Source organism: Orbicella faveolata, unplaced genomic scaffold (assembly GCF_042242905.1).
Source record: "Orbicella faveolata isolate gen_17 unplaced genomic scaffold, um_ofav_v1 contig_12, whole genome shotgun sequence".
In the NCBI taxonomy this organism is placed as follows: domain Eukaryota; kingdom Metazoa; phylum Cnidaria; class Anthozoa; order Scleractinia; family Merulinidae; genus Orbicella; species Orbicella faveolata.
Window position 1 is genome coordinate 29,455,001 of NW_028301539.1, and position 15,340 is coordinate 29,470,340.

The 15,340-nt window shown below is 40.5% G+C and overlaps 1 protein-coding gene and 1 long non-coding RNA gene across 2 annotated transcripts; both read left to right on the forward strand.

The window, feature by feature from the left end:
• Positions 1–3,474: 3,474 nt before the first annotated feature.
• LOC110060374 (extracellular calcium-sensing receptor-like) lies at positions 3,475–7,570 on the forward strand. Its single transcript, XM_089283222.1, has one exon. It carries the CDS (start codon positions 4,166–4,168, stop codon positions 6,905–6,907), a length of 2,742 nt encoding a protein of 913 aa, XP_089139348.1. The 5' UTR covers positions 3,475–4,165; the 3' UTR covers positions 6,908–7,570.
• A 3,566-nt stretch (positions 7,571–11,136) lies between these two features.
• LOC149117478 (uncharacterized) lies at positions 11,137–13,703 on the forward strand. The gene is made up of 2 exons (XR_016205672.1): positions 11,137–12,460; positions 12,564–13,703. It is a non-coding gene; the product is annotated as an uncharacterized LOC149117478 (long non-coding RNA).
• Positions 13,704–15,340: the final 1,637 nt, after the last annotated feature.

A 15,340-nucleotide genomic window follows, 5' to 3' on the forward strand; every position in this document is an offset into this window, starting at 1 on the left:
CTTTCGCAATACCAAAGTTCATCAGCACTCTAAATTCGTTTCACACTGAAACCGAAAATGTATGCATACACAGCATTAAAACAGATGCATGACAAAAAAAGTATTGTGCCCCAACATAGCTCTGATAAACCAATCCAATTGTTTTGGATTTTTCTTTCCCACAAAAAAACACAATGCTGATTTTGTCTGATCAAGTCATCGCAGATTTTTTTGCCAATGAGAGAGAAAGTCAGCTTTCGCGACAGCAAAGTTTGTTAGCACTCTGAATTCGTTCACAGAAACCGAAAAATGTATGCATACACACAGTATTAAAACAGAAGTATGGCAAAAAGAATATTGTGGACCAATATAGCTCTGATAGACCAATCTGAAGTCATCTTTCGCTTTGAATAAAAGGAACAGGTGCCTTCTAAACTTGCATGAGATTTTGCTGATATTGCATCAGCATTTTTTTGTAAGTTAAACTGTACTTCTAGGTAGGGATTAATCAGACAGCGTTTTTGAGAAACCGAGCCCTGGTGGATAGCTGATTTCCTGTCGGATGTTATTTTGAAGGGAAAAGTGAAGAATTTAGTGAAATAGTTCAGAATGGCATATGAACGGTCTCTTTTATGTCAAGTTATGATATGTGTGTCGCAACATAACATTGTTGAGATTTCTTTCATAGTTTTCAATATAAATCAGCATGCTTCAATATAAAACAGTGTGGCAAGTGAGGTATAAAATGAAAACTACTCTGTGTTCTAAATCAGTTAAAATTTCTGATTATCATCAGTGATATATACTAGGGTAAGTCGGATGGAAATCAGTAAGGTTGGCAAAACCATCTGTTCTCTTTAGTGTTAATGCATTAGCTCCTCCGGCAGCATAATTTTGTTAACCATCCCCAAATAAAGGTGCTGCCGTACTACAAAATCTTATCATTTGAGTTTGGCAGAGATTGGCGGGAAAAACGCCGTTGTCAACCCGGTCCGTAGTCCCCCACGGCCAAAGTAGTACCTCGCCTTAGAGTATATTAAAATCGATCCCTAATGTTTTCATTTGCATGCATGAGAGCGGCCATCTAGTAAAGGTGCTCGCTCGTAGAGGTTTGACTGTTTTTCTAATAATACACTTTCCCACAAAAAAAATTAAAAACAATAACTCTAAGCACAATGCTGGATTTTGATTAAGTCATGCAAACTTTTTGCCGATGACACAGAAGTCAGCTTTCGCAATACCAAAGTTTATCAACACTCTGAATTCGTCTCAGAAACCGAAAAAAATTTGTGTGAATAAACAGTGCTAAAACAGAGGTATGATAAAAAAAAAAATTTGTGGACCAACATAGCTCTGATAAACCAATCTGAAGTCATCTTTCGCTTTGAATAAAGGGAGCATGTGCTTTCTAAACTTGCATGAGATTTTGCTGATATTGGCATCAGCATGTTTTCGTAAGTTAAATTGCATGAATCGTTGGTGCTGTTTGTGAAAGAGTAAATTCATTGCGAAATCTGCCATAAAACTCACTTCGCTCACCACTAGGTAGGAATTAATCAGGCGAAGGCGTTTTTTGAGAATCCGGGCCCTGGTTTTGCAATGTTGATTTCCTATCGAAAATTTTGTAGGGCACTGTGACAAATTTTGGTGAAAATAGATCAGAATGGCATTTGAACAGTCTCTTTTATGTCGAGTTATGATATGTGTGTGTCGCAATATAACATTGTTGAGATTTCTTTCATAGTTTGCAATATAAATCAACTTGCTGGCAAGTGAGGTATGAAATGAAAACTACTCTGTGTTTAAATCAGTTAAAATTTCTGATTATCATCAGTGCCTGATGCTAGAGGAACTAGGAAGTCGAATTGAAATAAGGTTGATAAAACCATCTGTTCTCTTCAGTGTTAATGCATTGGCTCCTCGAGCTCCGGCAGCATAATTATGTAAACTATACCCAAAACGAATATTTAATCGAGATAATTTTCCGACAATCAAGGTTAAAGAGCGAAATTCTACAAGTGGAATGCTTCTTGAAAAATAAAACTAAATCCTTTTGAGCCGGTATTTTTTCGTTATTGCCTTCAAGCTCGTTTTCGGGAAGTGCACTTTCACCCAAACCTTGTTTGCCCACGCAACAGAACCCTTTCAAAACAGTGACCGGCAAGGTTTATAATTGCACAGCACTTCCAGTTATATAGGCAAAACCACATAAATGTTTGTTATAACCACACCAGCGTCTGGTGAGATATATGTAATAGTAGTAATTGTTGAGTCGAGTGGCGCGTGAGTCAGCTAAAACGAAATTGGTCCTCAACAACGTAACACCTGTATGACTGTATGTAAATTCAATTGTCACATGCAGAGAGAATTACCTGAAAACAATTCATTCGCGTTAAACCTCTCAACAGGAAAGCAAGGGGAAAAGGCCAAACAAGCGGAATAGTTTTACAAATTAACAGAGCAGGGTCATAACCAGAAGCAAATTATGACTGAGGCAATGTTCTTTTTTGTTTCTCTGTTTTTATTTGCCAGCGGTGTTTTCATTTCCCCCTTCAAAAAGACATCATCAACAATGGCAACAACAAAATCGAAAAAAAAATGACTGAGGCAAGTGCTTCGCTTTGCCTGTTACTCAATGATCTACTAGTTACGGCCCTGCAGAGGCTTAAAAATCTGAACTGAATCCATCCAAGGAAACTGAACGAGAAGGCACGTATTGCGTGGGAAAGAAAAGCTTGACGTCGACTACTGCATATTTAATGTGTTTGTGTTTGAATAAGATCCTTTTAGCAACCTACCTTCTGCGGCCAAACACTTTTATACCTGACTGCTTCTTTGTTGTCTTGGGGCCATAGCGGTCAAGAATCGCACCTAGGAATTGTTAAAATTAAATATTTGGCAAACTGTCGTGGTTTGATAGGTTCCTTTACTGATACAGCTATTAAGTTCATTGGCTGCAAATTCTCGAAGAGTTTCTTTCCGAAAAAAGGTTTCATAACCGAAGTACTTAAATCTTGTAAGCGTTTGAGAAATTTAGGTGATCGTTGAATATTAGACCGCTTGATATCAGGTTCGACAGAAGGTCAAGAATGGTTGGCACCGAATAGCCAGCGAAAAAGGACCATTTTTGTTTCTCAAGAAATGTTTCCCAAATTAACGTACATATTGTCTTTCTGCAGTCCAGTTGTAAATCAGTTCGAACGCGTGGAACTTTCAAGTGAAACAGTTTAAAAATGTGAATTTATTTTCCTAAATGATTTATTTGTTTTGATGGTTCTGACAGTTTTATTAAAATTTTTACTCTCATCACAATAACTGGACACGAAAATTAGGAGAAATACAAATTTTGAGGTCAAATTTGTAAGATATCCGCTGTTCTACTTAGGCAAGTTATTTACTTAACTAAAATAAATGAAATCTTCACTATGTGCTGAAACTCGTGACCTGTTAATTAAGGTTTATATGCTTCCTTTTTTTAAAAAAGAGCGACCGAATTTCAAGCCAGACATAACAAGCTTATATGAGACTTTGAAGTTGACTGTCAGCTTTTCTTGCACGAATATTTGCCAACAAGAACGATTTAAAACACAACTATGAACGCCTCAGGTACGCAACTGATCGAATGGCAAAATACGTATTTTTCTGTAAACAAATAAGCACTATTTTGTTTCCGTGACAGCTGACAAGGCGCTGTTTCTTACACAGCCGATGACAAAGATTACCTCGAACAAATGGCGGATATCAAGTTTAATGGGTCGACACTTTCAAACTTTGCAGATTTGAAAATTTCTTCACGAGATATAGATATAATTAAAAGCTTTTGTTGTTTCTAACAGCGTGACATCGCCCTAGGGAAAAAAGACATAAGTATATTTACAATTGTGTAGTCAATACAGCGTTTTGAAAGAGTTTAGATATTTTACTTTCAAATGTGCGATCATCCGGACAAGATCTCATTAAAGATCGTGATTGATTGATTGACGTGAGACACACTATGCCCCAACGCGTGCCAAAAATAGCGTTACTCACATGTATTTCGTTTTCGCCAACCCATTCACAGGAAGTTAGTTCACTGTTCTAAGGACGATTTCGAGTTTTGATACGAAACTATTCGAGAACAAAGCTGGTGTTTTACGGAGGATTTGAAGGTCTCGGAATTGACAGGTGATGCAATTAAGACTTGAAAATGGTTTTGCCGAAATTTTGTTTTCATAACCTCAGTTCTGGTGCGGCGGTGATGGTCATGGTTTCGCTTCTTGTTATGCCACCAACCACATTTACAGCTGCTGGAATCAACCCAGGGATGAGAATCTACAAGGAGGGAGACGTAACTATTGGTGGTCTTTTCCCTGTGCACGTGCGCGGAGATTTTAGATCGAAACTTATGTCATTAGCTGAAGCCATGGTCTTTGCCATCGAACAGATCAACAATAATTCGAAACTTTTGCCGAACATCACGCTGGGTTACGACATCACTGACACAAATCTAATAAACCGTCGAGCCATGAAAGCCACCTTGGATTATGTCAATGTTCATAAATTTGCTTTTATGAATCCTACACTGAATGAATCGTGCCTCATTTTACCGCCGAACCGTTTCTCTCCGGTGGTCGCTGTTGTTGGGACTGGTAACTCGCGGTCTTCAATCTTGGTGTCAAATTTATTGGAGGTTGAAGATATTCCGCTTATAAGCTATGCTGCAACGAGCGACGAACTCAGTAGCAGCGCTTATCCATCGTTTTTCCGTACTGTTCCCCCGGATCGGTTTCAGTCGAAAGTGATGGCGGACATTGCTCACGAGTTTAAATGGCGTTATGTTGCAGCCATAGCACAAGACGACGCGTACGGGCGATCTGGGATTGAATTTTTACAAAAACATACCAAACCCTTAGGGATCTGTATTGCGTACGAAAATTATTTTCCCGCCACTGAGGATAATCAAAGGGATGAGAAAATCAAAACCATCATTGAGGAACTCAAAGCGATGGAAGAAGTTGGTGTGATAATCTTGTACTGCACCAGCCGGCACGCTCTGGCTGTGCTGAGAGAAGCTATGCGGCAAGGCCTGGAGGGTCGAACCTGGGTTGCTAGCGAAGCCTGGGGAAATCACGACAGTGTTATCAAGGAAAAAGATCTTCAACCCATCCTCCAGGGAATGGTTGGTGTTGTGTTCACGGATGTAACTGTTCCTTCATATAAGCGGTATCTATTGTCTCGCACTTCCGCGTACAGACCAAAACCGTGGTGGAGACATTTCTGGGAACGAGAATTTGATTGCACTTTCAACATCACACCATCAGACGGAATGCAGCGGTGCTCTTACACTCTCAAGGTCACCGAGAGTGTCTTTGAAGACAGTCTGTCTGACAGCAAAGCCACATATGTCATAAATGCTGTGTATGCTATTGCGCATGCGTTAGACGCCATATTCAAGTGTAAATCGCCTCCAGTGAGCCAATGTCCGCAGTTGGAACCATATATTGAACCACGCGATGTCCTTGATTACTTGAAAAAAGTGAATTTCACAAGTGAAGTGTCCAAGGTCTTCTTTGACGATAACGGTGATTCTTTGGCTTCTTACAGCATCATCAACTACCGCGCTGGTAACGGAGCAGGCGGTCGAGTGGAGACTGTGGGAACCTGGGAAGTGGGAAAGCTCAACCTTAACACTAGCCTCATTATTTGGAACAACGGGTTGACGGGAACCATCCCAAAATCGGTTTGCAGCGAGAGATGCGAACCTGGATTTCGACAAACGCAGGAACTCAACTGTTGTTGGCAATGTATCAGATGTTCACAGGACACTATAACAAGTGTGTCTGGAGCGATGAACTGCACACCCTGTGCTGCGGACCACATCTCGAATGAAGCGCGAACACAATGCATCCCAGTCCCCTTGGAGCACATCAGCTGGGGGGACCCCGCCGGAGTGTTAATCGCCTTTATTGCTTGTTTGGGAGTCCTAGCGTCGGTTCTCGTTGGTGCAGTGTTTGTGTGGCGCAATGAAACTCCGATCGTGAAAGCTTCGAATCGTCAACTCAGCTACACATTCTTATTTTGTATCGGAATGAACTATCTATGGGCCTTGGTGAACCTCGCTGAACCAAGCGACTGTATTTGTCCTCTATCACAGGCCTGGTTTTATCTCTTTTACACAGTTGCTATAGTGGTGCTTGGCGTCAAGACAAAAAGAATTGTCCATTTGTTTGAACACCGAGTCCCGCGCTCTGAACTCACCAAAACATTCATCGAGAAACACAAGCACATTTTAGTAATTGTCGGCGTTGCAGGCCTGGACTTGTTAATCTTAATTATTTGGTTCGCAGTGGACATACCTCGGCCACACATTGACAAATCCTTGCGGACAACCTATTTTCTGGAGTGTTTGGAGAATTCTGTCGTGATGGGACGTTTTTGCCAATATCTCCTCATCGCCATCCTCTGCATCGTGTCAATTGTCTGTTGCTATTTCGCGTTTAAGTCCAGAAAATTGCCGCATAATTTCAATGAAGGGAAATTCATCGCGTTTGCTCTTTACGTCATTGTTATCTCCTGGGTGACGTTTTACCCAGTTTATTTGAACATCCGCGGTAAATACTCGGTGGTTATCTCGGGTGCAGCCTCAATAATCGCTGCCACTGGACTGCTGGTGTGCATCTTTGTACCAAAGATTTACATTATTCTTCTTCACCCCGAGAAAAATACTGTGGCTTACATGAAGAGCCAAATTTCCAGCCACACCTTCCGGCGGAGCACAATGGAGCCAGCGGAGTCACAGCATAGGTCGTACAACAGCCCGGAGAGTAACGCAGTAAGGACACCCACGGAGATCCCGGTCCAAGGGGGGACTCCGACCCAACCCAAGCCGGACTCCCAGAGTATAAAAGATATTGAAGGGAAGAATGAAAACGCCATAACTATGTTGTAATTGTTAGGCTCTGCAGAAAAGAAAGAGAAAAACGAGACGTCTCAGACAAGACTGGAAGAGCTATTCGTGCACCAGGCATAACGAGTAAGACTAGTCGTGAAAAGAACGTGATTGATTCCCACAGAATATAATGACGCATGGAAATTGCAATAGCTTCCAGGAGCCATTTCCAGTGGGTTAATTTTGTGTTTTCATTACTTAAATACAATCTACTAATTCTCTACCGCTTCAGTGTTCAGTAACTGGAAATGATCGCACTTTGCTAATTAGTTAAGTATAGGTCAAAAAATGACTTAGCAGACACCAGTGATGTTGGAAACCTTCTGTAAATATACAAGTTGAATTCCTAAATAAGTGGCAAACTATAAGGGTTTTTTTTACAACACCATTTCTCGAGCAAAATTGATTGAAGACGGAAAAAGCGAGTGCGTGCCACAAACTAGTTCGTTTATGCCTCCTGGCAAGTATGAGAAAATAATGAATGTGATTTTCATCAAAATTGTTTTATTTTTAATTACGAAAAAATCATTATGAAGACCTGATGTTTGTTTCACGCAGTGGAATAACAACAAGTTTATTTAAATTTTACATTGTTAAATTAACTGGAAATTTTTTTATATGACAGAGATAGGATTTATACAATAAAAACAAATGTAAATTAAATGCAAGTTTGTGATGTTTTCCTTTTTGTCCAACAGAAATAAATCTTTATGTCAACTTATGGGTTTCTCCCCCTCGCGGCTACACGCGTGTATCGCGGTGTCGTTACTCACTCGCCCAAAACCCCCAAAAGAGAGTTTCCTCGCAGGTTATTAGTGGCAGTAGAATTCGTAAAATCATTACGGGAATCGAGTGAAAAAAAAAACTCTCCTTCGATGATCTTGAATGTCTTGCTTGAAAGTTATTTCGGTCTTGTGGCGCACTTCAGTATTTCAGAGTATAAAACACGGTCGACCACTCGAGTCAGATACATAACGAGATTTTTTTTTCTAGCATAACCGGAAATATGCACACCGGTGACCAGAGTGTAATTATATTTCTTTCATCAGTTGATGGACTTCCTGAGAGAGAAATTTACAGTGTTTTTTTCCCTACTAACCAAGTTTAACAATTGTGGGTGAATTGATTTTCTTTGCTGTTCTTAATTCTCCTAGCAAACGCACAAGCTTCCCAACACATGCCTCCCCCTCTCCCCTCAACTCAAATCGCTTTCCGTAGATACGCGAACTTTTCAGAACAGAGGAAGCCTTCTAGGCTTAATTACCAGCCGCTGTTCGGGAAAGGAACCCGCGCTCCTCTCCCGTAGACCAGAGTAAGTAAGTAAGTAAGTAAGTAAGTAAATAACCTTTATTTAAACACGATAAGTAATTAAGCTTGCAGCTTGTGGGGCCGTGTGTAAATAAACAATAAAGAATCACTACAAAATAAGAATTAAGAAATTCACAACGTAAGATCTAACCTAGTTTAAATAAAAATTTGCAGCTAATAATAATTTACTTAATTATTGACATTATGTGACTAATAAACTAATAAACGTGTCTGGTAATAAACCAGACACGAGAGAGCGGTGGAAATCGAGCCTAGAAGCTTTTTGACACCAGATTCCGTTACAGACAAAAGTGTTTCAGAATGTTCCGCCAAAAGTTGAAAATGGCGGAGCAAAATCAATGAGGTTCTGATGACTATGATTAGGCACCGTGCCCAGTTTCCGCCGTCTACGAATTTACCCCAAGCCTGACACAGCATCCTTCGGTCATGCAAGTGAGCTTTTACAAAAATGCAGACAACCTCTCCCCCCGGGTAATCTGCTACGAATCAGTTTGTGGAGATCATTTGCACGCGGTAGAATAACGTGTTGGAATGTACCTACAAAGCGGAAATGTTTACGACTGAGATGCCAAGCGCGTATCATTTCCGAGGGTCCACAATGGGGTTCTCAGATCCCACTTTCCCGCCCATTTTTTCCTCTTAATCCCACCATCCCGCCCTTGTTAGCCTGGAAATCCCGATCCCGCCCACTTTACAAAGACGTTTCTGCGTTAATTATTGATTTGTTACATTAATACATTAATGATTAGTTTAATTATTACCACAGAACCTTTTTGAAAATAGATATCGCATAAAATATCAAAAAAGAATTCAATGGGTAGCAGATAAGTAAGCACAAATGATTCTGACGTTTTCTTTCCGAATGAAGGCATTCCCGCTCGAACATCCTTTTCGTAATATATGGTGACGGAATTCGTAATGTCGCATACTTCGTTCGGTAAATCACTATCACCGCCATTCGGTGAGGCCATCCTGGCCAAAACAAGCCATGCGCTCTGGAAAAGGTCGAAAGACTAGAAAAAGTAGAAAGGATCGGGGGGATTATAGACACAAACATGTCAGAATGGACAGATGCCGTTGATGTCAGAGGTCAGCAGTACAAATGATAGCCTGCGTAGCTTGGCGGTTTAAGCAATGTTTTAACGCGGCTTTGGGGCTCGTTATTGCGGCTTCGCTGCTTTCTAAGCGTGTTCAAATTGCTTAAAAACCGCCAAGCTATGCAGGCTACACAAATGATAGCAATAGGACTCAAAGACCTCATAAAGTCTCATGATACTAACGTTATCAATCGGTAATGGATACCTGACAGGGTACAGAGCCGTTGCTATTCATTACTTGAAACCTGACACAGCTATACCCACCAAAGGTTCGTTTCTGCATGCCAGCTTGTAGGTTTTGGGCTGGTAAATAACAATTTATGAGGTCACGCAGGAATTGGAATCCCGTATCCCGCTCGTTTCCCCTTACGAATTCCGTATCCCAACACCATAAAAACATGAAATCCCGCTCCCACTCGTAATTGTAATTCCCGCATCCCGCCCCTGTTTTCAGCTCAAATCCCAAATATCACGGCGAAAAAAAGCCAAATCCCGCATCCCGCCAAACCTATTGGGGACCCTCATTTCCGCGTCCTCATAACAGAGGGTAAATGCATCCCTTTCAATACCATAAACGACTGTGAAATCCATATTCTCAGCTCAAAACATATTATCTTAATAGTACGTTCAGAGCTAAGATGATTGACGACTGCAGGGGTTAGATGGGATGGAGACCATGAGGTCCTCTCTCGCACCATTTAATTTAGCTCCTGCAAGAATTTGCTACGCATTTTCGCATCTTACAAGTCTGTCAAGTCACAAGGAAGTGTGTCTATTCAGAGAGGAACACGAATTAGTAACACGCTCCGCAAATGTATGACCCAAAAAGTTCAGGACCGTTCAGGAAGAATGGGTGTGTACGAAATTGGCGAATGACACTTTGAAAAGCCTGGGCCTCGAAAACGACTTACCATTCGTCACCCCCATTCTATCATCATTCTATCATAAAGCCTATGACGTCAAGCAGAGAGCTCTGCTCGCAAGCTAAAAATGTTCTTAATACATTTTTCAAAAGAGATCTAAATTGTTGGATGATTCATTGGCTTCACTAAAAGGGCTAAATTTTAAGGTATTTCAGTCCAGATAAAAATTTCAGACAGAAATTTGGACCTGGGCTGTGTGGGGGCTAACGAGAATTCATCGCCGCCCCTTCCCTTGGGATTTAAGATATGAGTGTTGACAATATCATCCTTTATTTTTAAAAAAATATATTTCTTGTTTTCCTTGGTTAGAAGTATGGTGTAGATTGCTAGTGTTATCTTAGATGTATGTGACCAGCTCGCAGGATCCATTCTCTGTCGCGTGCTTTTTAATTGCCCGCCCTGGAACTGAAGAAAGCATGGGAGAAGAATAGAGGACTGAACTTTCTTTCATACTTCCCTGGCTGAGTGTTGAACGAACCTACAGCTCTTTTGTAATAAGATATTGGTTTGTATTTGTATGCACTCACTCTCTAATGAGCTTTTAATTGTTGCATTAGATACTGTGCGATCGTTTATTGTAAAGTTGCGCAATTGTTTTAACTGCGTTGATAATAAAGAATTATTTACTCATTCAAACTTTCTTTCTTCCTTTCCCTCGTTTGATCGTTTCGTTTGATTGTTCGTTCTTTTTTCTAAGTTTTTGGGGAGAAATTGATAATTCCATTTTAACATGTTCTGTAGAATTTAGAGGATAGTGAGTGTTCTTTAACTTTCGCTGCAGTTTAAATTTCAAAAAAGTAACAGTAGTCACAAACTTGCTGACTCACTTTTCCTGTCACGCTTCGGAGATTAAAGAATGCGTGACGAATGCCATCGATGTTGTACCCACTTGAACTTGATATCAGTTGCACCGCAAGAATTTATAGTACAGGGGCCGATGCTTGATGGCAAGAAATTCAACATCGTAAACCTCCAACTGAGCATTTTAAACTTAACCTGTTTTTAAGAAACTAATATACCTTTAATCTACCGTCTGTTCTCTTCCAAATGTTTGCTCTCGCAATGTTACGTGTTGCTTCTATAATAACAAAACAAACAAAAGAATCCGCTTGTTGCCATGGTAAGCAAATCGGCTGCCGTGCGGACTGGCGAGAGCAGCGTGTTTTGTCATCAAAACAAGTCATAATAACCCACATTAAAACACAATGAAACCTTTTCACGGAATGCAAAGTAAATTGATTGCTCTCCTCTTGCGGTTTGGCATAGATCCTGCATTAACAAGACACGACAACTTTTCGAAACTCCGTCAAAGTTTTGTTCTATATAATTCCCACAAAGATCGCACGTTGTAACAACAGAGGCTTTTCGTGGGCGGAAAATCTATTCCGTTCAAAACATCCTTATTTTGTTGATGAAGCGCACGTGCCTTAAAAAACGTTTGTTTCGCCCCACATGACATGGACAATCTACTATTGTGATACCGAGGTATGACGTAAAGTAGTGATCTGTCCTGTTTGTAAGAACGTTGCTATCGAACAAAATTTGTACAAGAGATAAGCATAACGTTTTAAAGCTTTTATGTTAATTAACAAACAGCTACCTCATCACAAAACAAAACGTCATCTTTTACACTTTTTTAGGGGCGGGTAGGCCATGTCACGCTCGACTGCTTTTTTATTCGACTACGGGAGGGGAGGGATAAGTGTAGGTACTACCATTGGCACTACCTATTAGCACAGACACAGTATAAGGTAAAGTGTATCATTAATAAAAATATTTGCTATTTAATTTTTAGCAAAGATATACTTATCATTGCAAGCAAATTGTTGCATTTTCTGCCACCGACACCCGCTGCCATGTACCCGTCCCTCACCCCATCTCCCACCTGGTGCCACACTTGTCTCCAGGGTGCGTTCTATTGATTCAACACATTCAAACTATGCGTGCTCCCCGAGGTGACGATTTTGTCTGTTATTAAAAATTACATATGTACACAAAAATTCATTCCCAAAATAGCCAGGTCGCAGTGTAGACGTGTTTTCTCGTGAGCATCAGGAGTGACAAAGCATCTACTATATCGGTGTTGGGTGATCGGGGGTGATCCCAAAATTCATCAGCTCGTCAAGACGTTAAAATAGCAGTCATGTTCTTAGAGAACATGCATATGCAGGAATAACACAAACAGCAAGTCAACGTGTTTATAGGTGGGTGTTACAATTGCCGTCTTGTGTGACATCGAAACACCCCGTCAAACTCTTGTGTGGAAAGCGCAATAAATCTCGATATCTTTTACATACGTTTCACCAGGGATTCGTCATCGCACGCCGCGATTTTACACAAGTTCTGCGCTGTTGAAAAAGTGGACAGGACTGTAAACATACGCAGACAGCATGTGTGATGAGTTAAATAATTCCTTCACTAAAGACCTCAGCCCCACTCACCCAGTCATCAAAATATCACCGGATCACTTGGACCAATGGAGTGTGCTAGACAACATTGACGATGAGACACTAAAGAAACTTATTTCTGAGTTTGGGCTAGAATTGCAGCACGATTTACCAGAGTTAAAAGGTTCTCTTCATTTAGCAACAAACTCTTCAGAGGATGAAGATCCTGAACGCTAGCAAAACAGGCAAAAGCTGTGAATTATGAAGAGAAGCTTGTATATTTATCCACCTATGCAAGAGAGGGAATGAGGATAAATAATCACAAGAAACTTAGGCTCCCACTTCACATTGGAATTGTTTTATGTAAAAATGGATCAAATTGAGTAATGAAATCATCAATACTAAATCTACGTTTTGTTTTTGCAAAGGATAAATAGCCCGAAGGAATTAAAAAGGCGCAATCAGGCGTGACCTAAGTCCAAACGTGTTGAAAGCTATGTGTTTTGTCTCCTTACGCTCTGGTTTCAGAGACCACAAGTACTCGATACGAGTCAATTGTTTTTGATCGAGGCAGAGCAGCTTCTAATCAAATCTGAACAAATAAATTCACGACAAATTTCAAATAGCCATTTGAAGGGTAGTGAAGCTTTTAGCTTCTTAAAATTCCTGGCCATTAGCGCCGGCGCGTGGCATGCAACACAGTGCTAAGAGTTCGAGACGTTAAGTTATAGCTAGCTCTGTTCTGAGAAACGTGAAACGTTTTTGAATATCTCTTATATACTGACAAGATAAATACTTCGTTATCTTGGGTTCAAAACTATCTCTTTTTGTAAAGACCTTTGCGGAATTGCAAGATGACTCCTGACACTTGTAAAAAGTAGAAATACCACGCCGGATAACATGCAAGTAGCGTGATTAAAATGTTAAACGATAAGTAATCACTGCATAAGTGTTGTGTTACATTGGCGACGAGGATGGGATATAACAATAAGTAAATAGATTATATTTCCATTGCAAATTATGCTATGACAGCATCAAGTAAATCACTAGACAAAGCAAATGAACTTGTAGCCTGTGAATACGGTCGCCTTTTATCACTCCTAGTGGTTTAATGGCTGCATTTGCACAAATGAAACCGGCTGTCATGAGGAAAACGAAAAAGTAGTTAGAGATGCCGGGGGGAGAGGGGGTCGAGACAGCCCATAGTAAATGACCTGCATATTGAAGGTAGCGATTTCCAAAAATGAGTTCCACTTCGAGATATCGGGAGATTCGAGATATAAACGAAGTTCTAGACAGCGAGGCTCATGTACAGATGTTTTTTAAAAATGTTGTGAAACAAATATCGGCTCCTGTGTTTCAAACTTTCATCAACTTTACCCGTTGCAGCTGTGCGGCTACAAAATGAGAAAAACATGTTTTTCTCGCTCAAAGCCGGATTACAATAATGTGTGTGTGCGTGTCCCATGATCCCATCGCGTCGCAAATTAACTCCGTTGCAGCTTCGTTGGCTTATCCTGGCATGGGTAATTCTTCATTTTACTATATGTAGTTGAATTCATGGTCCATTATTCAGATCACTTATAACAGGGAACACGTCGAGACTGGACGAGTATGATTCTCGTGAAGACATAGGTCAATTACTTCATAGGTCAACTGACATTCTCTCCATCAATTAATTCGGTAGCTAATCACAACACTGGAAAGACATTTCTGCCATAATTATGTAGTTTCGCTCCAAAAAAGGAGTTTTCATTTTGTAGGACTTCTAGTTACAAGTAATATTTCACATTTTGCTGATAAACCATGGAAAGAGATGCCTGGTTGATTATAACATCGATCGATAATATAATTAGACGGATTAATAATATTTTATCAGGCGGCACAAAATTTCCCGCCAGACTCATTAGTGGTTGTTACGATTCTCTGTTCCTCGTCTTCGAGTTCAATTTTGCATTTTTAAGTTACAATTTTTAATTGCACTACAATTTATTTTCAAGCTGGTCCTAACTTTGGCTGTTCACAGGCTCTCTACTTTTCAACGCACGCGAAAGAAAAAGCGAGCGAAGCAAGCGCGAAGCACGATTGGTTGGTGGCGTGGAGGCGAGAGAAGAGAACCACCACTCGCCCCCTCCTTCCCCCTACCCCGTCAAGTTTTCCGTTTTACGCTCACGTCCATTTCTCTTGCGATTCTATTGGCGCATTAAACGATCGAATAAAAGTACGAGAAAATAGAGGACTGTGAACAGTCTGGTCGAGACTTTATCGGGTAACAGAATCCGCTGGTGGGTGTGATATAAATAGAGTACAGAATATTCTGACTACTCCCATATGAGACATTCAATGCAAAACGGTTCATTAAGGATGCGTCAGTCATTCCTCTGATGTAAATGTATGTTACTGTATCCTCACACATCATGGGTATAGGTTCTAAAAATTAGAACCCGTGCGTCGCCAGATACGAAAACCATCGAAAACTAGGTGGAAACGGTATTCCTTACTATGCAGCAGCATGAGGCCTCGAAGAAAATGTGCTCTACAATGATTGATACAAGTTGTTTTAAACAGAGACATAATCATAAAATAATAAAGTAGGCGAACACTAAGACTCATTGACTGACCTAGAAAGAATGACCTAAATTTTCCGCAAAGACCTGAAATAGTCCCTAAGCATCCCCTGAGGTTCGACCAGCACCA

Bases quoted from the DNA above. Each gene is read 5' to 3' on its own strand.
- LOC110060374 (XM_089283222.1), top strand. From the start codon at position 4,166: ATGGTTTTGCCGAAATTTTGTTTTCATAACCTCAGTTCTGGTGCGGCG.